This window comes from Bombina bombina, chromosome 3 (genome assembly GCF_027579735.1).
Source record: "Bombina bombina isolate aBomBom1 chromosome 3, aBomBom1.pri, whole genome shotgun sequence".
NCBI lineage: Eukaryota > Metazoa > Chordata > Amphibia > Anura > Bombinatoridae > Bombina > Bombina bombina.
The window spans coordinates 944,799,087-944,812,670 of record NC_069501.1 but is presented as its reverse complement, the minus strand read 5'-3'; the positions used below and the strand labels follow the sequence as shown (position 1 = coordinate 944,812,670).

At 41.5% G+C, this 13,584-nt stretch overlaps 1 protein-coding gene across 1 annotated transcript in view; it reads left to right on the top strand.

Annotated features, from left to right (window-relative positions):
- VWA8 (von Willebrand factor A domain containing 8) overlaps positions 1 to 13,584 on the top strand; it is a 1,436,595-nt gene that overhangs the window by 512,033 nt on the left and 910,978 nt on the right. Inside the window, exon 14 of the mRNA XM_053707969.1 lies at positions 8,047 to 8,207. Coding sequence (XP_053563944.1) covers positions 8,047 to 8,207 — 161 coding nt within the window. The remainder of the gene's footprint in view (positions 1 to 8,046; positions 8,208 to 13,584) is intronic.

Sequence of the window (13,584 nt, the reverse complement as noted above, 5' to 3'; positions counted from 1 at the left end):
CGATATTCGGTCGGCAGATTAGGGGTTAATAACTTTATTAAAGTGTTTCCGATGTGGGGGGGACCTTGGTTTAGGGGTTAATAGGTAGTTTATGGGTGTTAGTGTACTTTTTAGCACTTTAGTTAACAGTTTTATGTTACAATGTTAGCCCATAAAACTCTTAACTACTGACTTTTAAATGCGGTAGGAGTCTTGACAGGAGAGGGCCTACCGCTCACTTCTTCCAAGACTCGTAATACCGGCGTTAGGCAAATCCCATTAAAAAGATAGGATACGCAATTTACGTAAGGGGATTTGCGGTAAGCTCGAGTTGCGGAATAAAAGTGAGCGGTACACCTGTACCTGCCAGACTCGTAATACCAGCGGGCGTTAAAAAGCAGCACTGGGACCTCTCAACGCTGCTTTTTAATGCTAACGCAAGACTCGTAATTTAGCAGTAAGAAAATAATATTAAAGCCTATAACGGGGTTTGTGTCTCGTCTTTGGCAGTGTATCACTGATAATGCATTATCCTCTAGTTCTTTATAAGTTCATCTTTGTGGGTTTTTTTTTTTTATTCTGCTTTAGTTGAAAGATTTTGCTTTAGTTGTTTCACCAGTTATAATTTAGGTTGTTAATCTTCACCTATTATTGGGAATCCACCAAAAATTATCAAGTAAACTGATCTTTTGTTCATAGATCATCATGGATACAAAAGAGTATAAAAAGAGATTCAAATCATCTATTAGTAGTTGTTTGTGCTCTTCACATCTATTTTAGTTTTTTTTTCTAGAGTATCTGAATCTGGATATTATAAATCTGTGGGGAGGGAAAGCTGACACAATCCAAAACTGTTTTAATGCACTTATAATTATATAGAGAGAGAGATAGAGGGAGCGAGAAAGAGAGAAAAAAAGCTTTTCTCAAGAGCAAATAGTGCAATATAAAAGCTCTTTAAGGTGTGCTGGTGCTTAACTGTACTACACTACCAATTTCAGGTTGCTGGTTTTGAACCTGAATTGGGTTTTCATTCTCCTTCTCAGGAAATCCGCTCTGTCATTGTTCTATTTTCGGCTAATATGTATTTTCTGAAACCCACTCCTCAGGTTCCATTAACAGGCTAGATTTTTCAAGATGTCTGATGTATAGCCAGGAGATAAAATTAGCTTCACTGTAATCTTCCCTGCAAACCCAAGAAAATCTTAAGAATCTGGGCTGATAGTGGATGGTGTTGCTTGGAGTTGAGAAATAATGGGCGCGATCAAATATACGGTGCAGGTTTCGGCGCAAGCGTGGGAACCTGCGCCGTCCGTAATTTCACCTTGCACATTGGGGTATTACAATACTGCGCCGTTAGATGCTTATCTGGCGTAAGTAGGACAAACTGGCGATCTTCCGAAAATGTGCGCAAATGCACATTTTAGTTGTCGCAAGTAACTTACGCAAGTATTTTGTCCACGGAAAGTCTCAATAAAGAGTCGTTTTATGCAAATTAGGCTAACACTCGTAAAAATGAACCGCGAGTTCATATAAAAATGCGACACGTAAATACGCTATTCAAAATTCATATATAAACCCATGCGCAGCCGCCATTTTCTTCAGTGTGTTTGGATGGTTGAGCTACAGCACACTACAGTGGAGTGGAGTGGAGGATTGGTCAGAGTAGAGAGAAAGGCGCAAACAGAGGAGTTAGGTCGCATTGTTGTTTGATTAAGCTTGTACACTTACACATATTTTTACATATTGCACACATTTTGCATACATACATATACAAATACACCACACTTTTTTTTCTAACACCTCACACATTTTTATTTTTTTATTTTACAGTGTGATAGGCTGAGTGTTTGGTTGTGATTGAACTGGGAGTGAGTGTGAGTGTGTGTAGTGTGATTTAGTGTGAGGATGGCAGGGAGAGGTAGGGCGGAGGGGAGGAGGGGAGAGGAGTGGCAGGGAGAGGAGTATTGTAGAGGACAGGAGGAGCAGTGGGGTCCCCGTCAAGGGAGTAAGTGGAGTGGGGAGAGGGAGAGCTAGAAGGGATGATGGGAGGGGAGATGCCCGAGAGCCCCAGAGACCAAGCACATCTAGGAGAGGGACAGAGGGTGCACATGGGGGCAGAAGGGGAGAGGAGGGAGAGGATAGGGAGGACCCAACACCAGGGACATCACAGGGAGCAAGCCAGGTGACCATGGAGGATGAGAGGCTGAGATGTCCCAACTTCTCATTTGATGAAAATGTTGCCCTAGTCCAGGCCATCATGGACAATTACAGTGCCCTCTTTGGGCACGAGAAGGGCAAAGACAGTGCCAAAAGGCAAAAAACAGCATGGTTGGCGGTAGAGGATGCCGTCAACAGTGTGGCCCCGCAGAGGAGGACTGTTGAGGGCCTTAAAAAGCGGTGGAATGACTGCAAGAGGCGGGTGAAAGAAAAGATGGGGCAGGAAGCTATGCACCAGAGGGAACAGGCGGTGGTCCATCCCTGGACATAGAATATAACAACTGGCAGGAGATGATACGCAGGTCCCTGAGTATCACAGCAGTCCGTGGACTTCCAGGGGCTCGTGACTCAGGGGCTACAACCACAGCACATTATGCTGGTGAGTAACATCCCACACACCAGTATTATATGTATTTGAGATATAACATCCTTTAATATCACACATTCATGTACACAATGAGGAGCATGGTATTTGGCCTACTAACAAAAACATCTACAATTATATTTGACATTAATGCTACTTAACACAATGCAATTCATGATATGAGGTGGAATAGTGCAATACTAACATGTCTCAGAGTAACACAGGCCACAAGCCACATGTAGAGTTTTCAGTAAATGGACACTATAGCCATCACAATACTTTTAGCTCAAGAAAGCAGGTTCTGTGCCTACATCAGGCTAAAGTAAATTGTGTGACCATAGTTTCACTTAAAGAACACATTTTTTCCATCATTGACATGTACACATAACTATTGTATGAAGCACATACCTGTATACTGCGCATATTAAAATCCCTCATAGCACAAATCACAATGTGCACATGCATGTTATACAGTTTGACATGAGAATCAGTATAGGCCCTAGCATGTATCAATGTACATTGTATGCCCACATGGACATATATCTGACTGCACTAATCCCTCTCATCATTTGACTCCTCCACAGAACCTCCTGTCACGAGGATACAAACAGGCATGCCGCCACCACCAGTCACAGGCATGCAGCCACCACCACCACCAGTCACAGGCATGCAGCCACCACCACCAGTCTTCAGGCAACCCCATGAACAGTATGCTCCCAGGCATGAGCAGGGTTGGATGGCTTCATAGGACTCGGGAGTGATGCCACCACCATTGCCATATGACCCCTGGCAAGATTCCTGTCCAGAGGAATATTCTTCTTTTGGCTTTGAGGGGGAGCCAAGACAGCCACAAAGGGTCCATGTATTTACCTCCCCCCCCCCACACACAATCTCAGGGCAGTCATGGCTTTTACACACAGACTATGTCACAAGAAGTGCCAACTGGACAGGCTGAGTGGTCACACACTGGTCATCAGTGGGACTATCAATCAACCCTGAGAGCTCCACCATCCTCATCACTTGGGCGAGTTCCACCATCCTCATCACTTGGGAGAACTCCACCATCTGCAGATGAAAATGTAGCTGAAAGTACTCAAGCACCAGCAGATGCAGCTGAACCTGTCCCACCAGAACCAGCAGATGCAGCTGAACCTGCACCTCAAGCAACTAGAAGCCCTGCTGCTCAAGAGCCTGTGGATGCATTGTATTCTCCCCTGGGTGAGGAATACATTGCACTCCAGAGGAGACTCATAACAAGCTCCGAGAGGTTCCACAGGAGCCAAGAGAGGTTCTTCAGGAGCCAAGAGAGGTTCTTCAGGAGCCAAGAGAGGTTACACAAACGTAGCATAGAGCTGCAGAGGGACATGGCAGCATCATTAAGTGGAAGTGTTCAAAACCAATGCGAATTCTGTCTGATATGCAGATGCAGATGGACAATAGATGGTGAGAACAAAATCAACTCTTGGGTGTGTTGGTTGAGCACTTTACACACCAGCAGGACACTGCCTCCAGCCTATCATCTGCAGCCAGCACACCAGCAGAAACATCAGAATCTTCTCAAACCATGAGAGCAAGGCAATCCACTACAATCACCTCAGCTCCCTCATCTAAGAAGCCAAAAAAGAAATAAATATTCTTATAGTTCACCATAAATCTTGTCCTCTGTTATTTACAATATAATTGTCATCCACATCCATGTGAAGTGTGTTTTAGTACAGTAATATTGTTAAAACATATAATAAGACCTGTGTGGAAATGGCAAAAATAAGGTAATATCATGTTTATGACATATTCATGTTCTATAAACCACATCACATAGTTGTGTATGAAGGGTACATATAGTAATATTCACTTCTAAGATGTAAATCAAGGTTTCTCACATCCAATATAAATTGACACATGGGTATATATATATATATATATATATATATATATATATATATATATATAATATAAAAATAATAATGTATTTACAGAAGGTGTGAACATAAGGTATAAACATTCATTTTCAGTCTTATTAATGATAGCCAATAAATCATAGTGACCTAAACATGAATTAAACAACTGAGACATTTTCAGTAATTAGGGTGGTTAAGGGAAGTGGGGTGGGATATAGTAGTTTCACTTGCATGCAGTGGAAATCCGCAGTATGTAAAGATGGTGGCTAATGAGGGTGTGCATTGCCAGGTGTTTTAAGGCTGCAGGTGAGAGGTTGTGCTGTTTGTGATTGGTTTGACATACTTGCAGGGGCAGGAATAATAAATGCTTAGAAGAGGTTTAACTGTTTGAGATTTGCGGCTGATATGTATGTGATTGAGCATGCGTTTGTTAGGCCTTCAGGGAGTTACATTGCTTTTTTAGTCAGTGCAAGGGTTGCTGCACCTGCAATATGTGGCGAGATAAGAATTGAGTAGATTTTCAGAATTCTGCGCGCGTAAGTCCTTACGCTGTATATTGGATACCAAATTGCGCGGCTGTTCTATGTTAGTGTATAGGTAAAAAAAATACGTCCGAAGGGTGAAATATACGCGCGTAACTTGTATGCTACGCCATATATGTAATACCAAAATCGCATAAAATATGGCGGCGGAGGATTTTGCAGCGACGCTGCATATGTAATGGAGGCCAATATTTTTAATCATGCATTGATTAGGCACTTTGATTTAATGTTACAAACTTGTCTCTGATTTGTGGTTTATAACTGCTGATATTCCTTCAACCTTTCTTTCTCCCCAAGTCAGCAAAGTGGTTGTGAGAGGAATAAGTGCAATACTTGGACTATCTATTGTGTTTATTTTACATTAAACTTTTGTTTGATTGGCTATGAGTGCCATTTTGCAATGTAGAGATTGGAGCATTTGTAATCAGACTTGTAACCAAAATACCTACACATCATATAATAAAATATGTTAACGAGATACATCTTATGGAGTTTAGTAGTCTGTTTTTTTGTGAAGATTCAGTTACTTGGTCTATAGATATTAAGATTATAACAGAGTAGACATAATAGAAAATGTCTCAGAATCTTCTGTTCACATTGCATATACAAAAATGTTTATCAGCAGGAATAGGTTCAAATTGTATTTTATTTTTTAAATTAGTAACCAATCCATTATTATTTTGGCAGTACCATATTATAGAGCAGCCTATTTTGCTTATATGGTCTTTAAAATAAGTTATTTTTATTATGGGTAGCATTTTTGTGCTAATTACAACCTTTTACAAGTGGATGTATTATAAGCTATTAACGCTCATAACTGAATAAAGTAATCTTACAAACATAAAATCATACATGTACAGTAGGTTATGTGTTCATATGACTGGTTTATATAGATATGTTTTTGAGTTGCTTATCCTTAAAGGGAAACTGTTTTAGCAGCCTTAAAACATAGTGATTGCTTTTGCTTAAAAAATGTGAAGTAAAAACGTTAAATTCGACTAGAAACTAACACAACTTTATTTGTTTTGTACTGTAAATGTTCATAGGCTTACAGGTACTTCTGCTTAGACTCATTGGCTTACAGATACTTCCTGATAATAGGCATTGGCTAATAGGTACTTCATATTAATGCTTATCGGCTTAAAGGTGCTTACTGCTAAGGCTCATAAGTACTAATAACTACTTCCTGATAATGGTCATTGGCTGATAGGTACTTGCTGCTAATGCTTACTTGGCTGACCATGATCACTTGTCCCTAACAACTAATTAGGTATACGTTGTTTTTCTCTGTTGGAGATTTTAAAATATTTTCTATTTCTCTATTTAATTATTGATGACGTAAAATGAAACTACTGTTATTTCTTCTTAGACATATCTTTACACAGATTTTATTTCATTAGCTAACATAACGTTCTCAAGCATTAATACTATAACAATTTCTACTGTTGTGTGTATTAGTATATATAGGTACACTAAATGTTCTTAAAGATACCTTTCTAAAGTGGGATAGTTACTTAGCCAAGATTATTAAATTATGTTGCCACTCGGAACATGAGACAGTTTGTTTCATGAATCCTTACAAGTCTGCATAATTTTGAGTGATTGTTCAACAGCACCAACAAAGATCATGTTTTTTTATAGTCATTACTCATGCAAAGTGAAATCCATATATTTCATTTCAAAAACTCATCAAAAGCTATTCCTAAATGGTTTCTATTTCTAGGATCTGGTACTGCCCAATTTAGCCTTTCTACATTAACTAAAAGTTAATCTCAGAAGCATAAAATTGCAATTTCCCACTCAATATATATTTCAGCTTAAGATAAATAGGGAAACATTATAGGTTTAGTAAATTGGATTGTAGACCTCAGTCAAAAACAAAATATCGTATACTGTGTAAATGCAACTGTACCCAAACCTAAGGTTCATTCTTGAGTAAAAATGTCTTCCTGTTTACCACTCACTGTAAATATTATTTTCAGATTTATAGAGAGACATTAATTTACCTGCCTATACTGATGACAATAGTTTGCTCACTATTTGCAGAGCTTTGTTACCCACGTAATATCTTTTCTCAAAGATTTTAAACAGGGGCATAACTATACCTCATTGTGCACTAGGACAAAGGATATGGCAGGTCCCTAATTTTAACAGTCATTTCTAGCTGTTTGCAGGAACTGAGCTGGCAGCCACATAAGAGACTATAAGTCATCCTTTCTTCTTAGTTTATGGTAGAGTATACGTACTTGCGCAGCTTTCCTGTACACATATGGTGGCAGATTTTTCTATACAGTAACACCGTGCCAGCCATCTTGGAAACTTTGACATCATATTGTACAGGCAAGTACACTTTCTTTAAATTGTAAACTCTTTTTTACCTGGGGTACATATATGATGTAGGTGGAGCCTGAGCGCCAACAGGCTTCCCTGCAGCAATGCCATTACTGATTGCAGACCCTAATTGCTAGTGACTAGCAAACTGACCAAAATACCTAAACTACACCCAGAATGCATAAACCAGTGAAACCTATAAATCATACTCAAATTGCCCAAAAAGCACATCAGATCCCTGCCATTTGACACCAGCACTGGTCTTTGTCTTTAAACACAAGTCAGATTTTTTTGAGACAAATGGCTCAGGGACAGGGGTGTATGTATTCGACTCTGTCCGCCAGGCTTCTTTACTATTGCACACGAGCGCTACTGTGTGCTCCCCCGCCCGCGCACAGCCAATCACGCGCGGGCAGAAGCTGTCAATTTCCCCGCTTGGAAGAGACCAGGGAGGAGGTGGTGAACAGTGTAGGGAAGCAGCGGTCTGATTACCACTGCTTGATAAATCCTAACTGCAGGTATCGAGCCCATAATGTTGAGAGATATGCATAATTTTTCATTTATTTTATTGATATATTTTATTCTGTATCAGTGTCTTCATCATGTTACTGTTAGTATTTTCCTTTCTTATTTTATAATATACATGATTTATATAACAATAAAACATGTAAATGTTTACAATATCAGTATCTTTTTGTTAATGTATTATATTTAGGATATGACAGCCAGGGATTTGCTGCAACAAAGATACACTCTTCCCAATGGAGACACTGCCTGGCGACAATCTCCGCTTGTCACTGCTGCTTTAGAAGGGAAGCTTGTTATTCTTGATGGTATCCATCGTGTCAACCCAGGGACTTTAGCTATACTACAGAGGTCAGTATCTTCTATTGGTAATATGCATAGTGTGTGTGTCTATTTCAGTTAAAATGTACTGGATTTCAAAAGGACTGCATTTTAAGTAGGGGTGTGCGATATGGGAAAAAAATATGATTTTTTTTGGTGAAATATTGCGTTTTTATTAAATAATGCATTTAGCATTCAAAAATGCATTTAACTGTTCAAAATAGTAGCTTGTTCCCTTTGCAGTTTGCACTACAGTCTAAATAGGCCAGAGAAAAGAGACCTGCCAGTCCACCACCTTCCATGTCTGTGCACTCCTCAGGACTGGAGCAACAAAGCACAATGCAAGCAAAATGGTAGCGGTAGCTTTATGTGCTGTGACACTGATATGGAGTAGCTTGGATCTTGTCCTTTTTCTTTTTTAGGGCACATGACATCTGTTACACATATTTGGACTTCTATACATAGAGGCCCATTTATCAAGCTCAGTATGGAGCTTGAGGGCCTGTGTTTCTGGCGAGTCTTTAGACTAAAGACCGCTGCTCCATAACCATGTCCGCCTGCTCTGATGAGGCGGACAGGAATCGCCACAATACAACCCGATCGAGTTGATTGACACCTTCCTGCTGGCAGCCCATTGGCCGCGAGTCTGCAGGGGGCGGCGTTGCACCAGCAGCTCTTGTAAACTGCTGGTGCAATGCTGAATATGGAGAGCGTATTGCTCTCCGCATTCAGCGTCCTGATCTGCACTGTCGGATCAGGTCCGAGAGACGTATGATAATTCGGCCTCATTGACTGGATTCATTTGGTTTTAACGTTGTATTGCTTGCTATGTATTAAATATTTTATTATTTACTTTTACGTTAGTCTTTTAGCACATTGGGTGTGCAGTATTTGTGTCTATATTGTATCTATCTTTTGGTTTGCCTCCAGGACAGGTGAGTTGTAATACTGCTTAGACTACCTTTTGAACACGCTTTTTATTTCTATCTACAAGATTACTATGTCAGCCAAAAGGATGTATGCAAAATCAACTTTTCTTCTACAAGATATGACGAGTCCACGGATTTCATCCTTACTTGTGGGATTTATCCTCCTGCTAACAGGAAGTGGCAAAGAGCACCACAGCAGAGCTGTATATATAGCTGCTCCCTTCCCTCCACCCCCAGTCATTCTCTTTACCTGTATAGTAATAGGAAGAGGTAAAGTGAGGTGTTAGTTTAGTTTCTTCAATCAAGAAGTTTTTTATTTTCAAATGGTGCCAGGGAGTACAATTTTTCTCAGGGATTCTTCCTGCCCTGATGTTGATGATCTTAGCAAGTGTTTTCTAAGATCCATGATGGTTCCCACCGATGCTGAAGGTAGTGTAAGAAAATCTTCAGGGTGGAGACCGGTGTGTTGCTACAAGCAACTTTGAGGGATGTTCAGTCTTTTTGTTTCTGGGAGACTTGATGCACAGAACAGGCTGACAATTTCCCCTTTATGGGGAGGGGTAAGCAGTATACACATGTATAAAGAAATGTTGCACCTGGAATCCCTTTCTCTTTATTACCAAACTATATTAAAGATTTTTGTCTGATAAAGAGGGGCTTTGACGCTGGGAGTTGCGGTTCTGTTTCAAGGGGTCATGGCTTAGTGTTCTGACATATTGGGCAGCGTTTTCACTTACTATATCGAGTGGTTATAAGAGGGCACATGGCTTATAGGGGACATGTTTAATTTTTTTATTATGACCCATGCGGGTCTTACTGTACTTGCAAACGCCCACGGTGGGCGTGGCCTATTCGCATGCTCAGACGCGCAGTTCAGCTGGATCGCATGGGCGACAGAGTCCTGTTCTCTGGTGAGGCCTAAGTTTTCCGGACTTCAAAAGGGCCTGAATAGCTTCTCGAGCAGCAGCAGTCACATTCGGGGGCAAGTAGGCACCACAGCAGAGCTGTGGCGTGGTGCAGGGGCCCAATTAAAGATAAAACATATTTTAATTGTTAACATCGTTATTTTATTGGTTTGCAATATTTCAGCAAGTGGATGCAATATTGTTAGAGTGTTTTTGATCACTTTCAAATAATTTTACTGCAAAAAACACGTTTTTGAACGTCTCAGAAAAATAGTTGCGCTTTTGAAATTTAAAGGCGCAGTACAGTAATTTTTTCTGCATTAACTTTTGACTATAATTGAATTCAGAGCAAAATTTTCTTAATAAAAGAATGTCTATTATAAGATTGCTAATCTGTTTAACATGTCCGAATCTGAGGAGGAAACTCCTTGCTCTATGTGTTTAGATGCCACTGTGGAACCCCCTCTAACTTTTTGTCCCTCATGTACTGAGAGGGCCTAGCATTGCAAAGCACAAATGTGTAAAGAAAATGTGTCTAAGGATGATTCTCAGTCTGAGGAGAATCAGGGTATACCGCTAACTTCTCTCCAAGCGTCATAACCTTTAACGCCCATCCAAGGGACGCCTGGTTCTTCAACCGCGTCTAATTCTTTTACTGCAGGATATGGCTGCAGTTATGTCAACTACCCATACAGAGGTATTATCTAAGTTGCCAGTGTTACAGGGTAAACGCAGTAGGACAGAAGTCAATGTGAATACTAAGTCCTCTAATGCTTTATTAGCTATTTCTGATGTACCCTCACAGGGATCTGATTTGGGGGTCAGGGAACTTTTGTCTGAGGGGGAACTTCCGATTCGGGAAGTGCGGTACTTCAGACAGACTCGGACGCCATGTTCTTTAAATTTAAGCTTGAACACCTCCGCCTGTTACTTCAGGAGGTTTTAGCGACTCTGGATGACTGTGACCCTATTGTGGTGCCACCAGAGAAATTGTGTAAGATGGACAAATACTTAGAAGTACCTGCCTACACGGATGTTTTTCCGGTTCCTAAGAGAATCTCAGAGATTATTAAGAGGGAATGGGACAGACCAGGTATTCCGTTCTCACCCTCTCCTAATTTCAAGAAGATGTATCCCCTATCTGACACTGTTCAGGACTCGTGGGAAACAGTCCCTAAGGTGGAGGGAGCTATATCTACCCTGGCGAAGCGTCCAATATTCCTATTGAAGACAGTTGTGCTTTTAAAGACCCTATGGATAAGAAATTGGAGGGTCTTGAAATTGTTTATTCATCAGGGTTTCCTCTTACAACCAGCGGCCTGTATTGTTCCAGCCTTCTGGTTTGAGGCTTTAGAAGAGTCTCTTAAGACTGAGACTCCCTTAGAGGATATCTTAGATAGAATTAAGGCTCTTAAGCTGGCTAATTCTTTTATTACAGATGCCGCCTTTCAGATTGCTAAATTGGCGGCTAAGAATGCTGGATTTGCTATTTTAGCGTGTAGAGGGTTATGGTTAAAATCTTGGTCTGCTGATGTGTCATCTAAGTCAAAGCTTTTGGCTATTCCTTTGAAGGGGAAAACCCTATTCGGGCCTGACTTGAAGGAAATCATTTCTGACATTACGGGAGGTAAGGGTCATCTCCTACCTCAGGATAGAACTTCTAAACTGAGGGGTAAAAAAATTAATTTTTTGTTCCTTTCGGAACTTTAATGGAGTCCCCTCTTCTTCCTTATCTTCCACCAAGCAGGAAGGGAATTTTGCCCAGACCAAGTCCGTCTGGAGACCCAACCAGACTTGGAACAAAGGTAAACAACCCAAGACGCCCTCTGCTGCTACCAAAACAGCATGAAGGGGCGGCCCCCGATCTGGGACCGGATCTAGTAGGGGGCAGACTTTTTCTCTTTGCCCAGGCTTGGGCGAGAGATGTTCAGGACCCCTGGGCACTGGAAATCGTGACCCACAGGTATCAACTGGAATTCAAAAATTTTCTCCCAAGAGGGAGATTTCTTCTTTCATGATTGTCTGTAGACCAGATAAAAAGAGATGCGTTCTTACGTTGTGTAAAAGACCTCTCTACTATGGGAGTAATTTGTCCTGTTCCAAGACTAGAACAGGGACAGGGGTTTTACTCAAATCTTTTCGTGGTTCCCAAAAAAGAGGGAACGTTTAGACCCATTTTAGATCTCAAGAGTCTTAACAAGTTTCTCAGAGTCCCATCTTTCAAGATGGAGACCATTGGAACAATTTTACCAATGATCCAGGAGGGTCAATATATGACTACCGTGGACTTGAAGGATGCATACCTTCATATTCCTATCCACAAGGATCATAATCAGTACCTAAGGTTTGCCTTCCTGGACAAACATTTTCAGTTCGTGGCTCTTTCCTTCGGGCTGGCCACAGCACCCAGAATCTTCACAAAGGTTCTAGGGTCTCTTCTGGCGGTCCTCAGACCGCGGGGCATAGCAGTGGCTCCTTATCTGGACGATATTCTGATTCAGGCGTCGACTTATCATCTAACAAAATCTCATAAAGACACAATGTTGTCCTTTCTGAGAGCTCACGGATGGAAGGTTCACTAATTCCACAGACAAGGGTCCCTTTCTTGGGAACTCTGATAGACTCTATAGTCATGAAGATTTTTCTGACGGAGGCCAGAAAGTCAAAGATTCTAAATACATGCTGAGCCCTTTAGTTCAATCCTCGGCCATCAGTGGCTCAGTGCATGGAGGTAATTGGATTGATGGTGGCGGCAATGGACATCATTCCATTTACTCGATTTCATCTCAGACCACTGCAACTGTGCATGCTCGGGCAGTGGAATGGGGATTATGCGAATTTATCTCCTCAGATAAATCTGGACCAGGAGACCAGAGACTCTCTTCTTTGGTGGTTGTCGCCGGATCATCTGTCCCAAGGGACGTGTTTCCGCAGACCCTCGTGGGTGATAGTGACAACGGACGCCAGTCTACTAGGCTGGGGTGCAGACTGGAATTCCCTGAAGGCTCAGGGTGTATGGACTCAGGGGGAGTCTCTACTTCCAATCAATATTCTGGAATTGAGAGCAATATTCAATGCGCTTCAGGCGTGGCCTCAGTTGGCTTTAGCCAAATTCATCAGATTTCAGTCTGACAACATCACGACTGTGGCTTACATCAATCATCAGAGAGGAACAAGAAGTTCCCTAGCGATGACAGAAGTATCCAAGATAATTTAATGGGCGGAGGCCCACTCTTGTTATCTGTCAGCAATCTACATCCCAGGAGTGGACAACTGGGAAGCTGACTTTTTAAGCCGACAGACTTTTCATCTGGGGGAGTGGGAACTCCATCCGGAGGTATTTGCCTCTCTGATTCTCCGATGGGGCATTGGATCTAATGGCATCTCGACAGAATGCCAAGCTCCCAAGATACGGATCCAGGTCAAGGGACCCTCAGGCCGAACTGATAGATGCCTTGGCAGTGCCTTGGTCGTTCAACCTAGCTTATGTGTTTCCACTGTTTCCTCTCCTTCCCCGGGTTATTGCTCAGATCAAACAGGAGATGGCTTCAGTAATTCTAATCGCACCTGCGT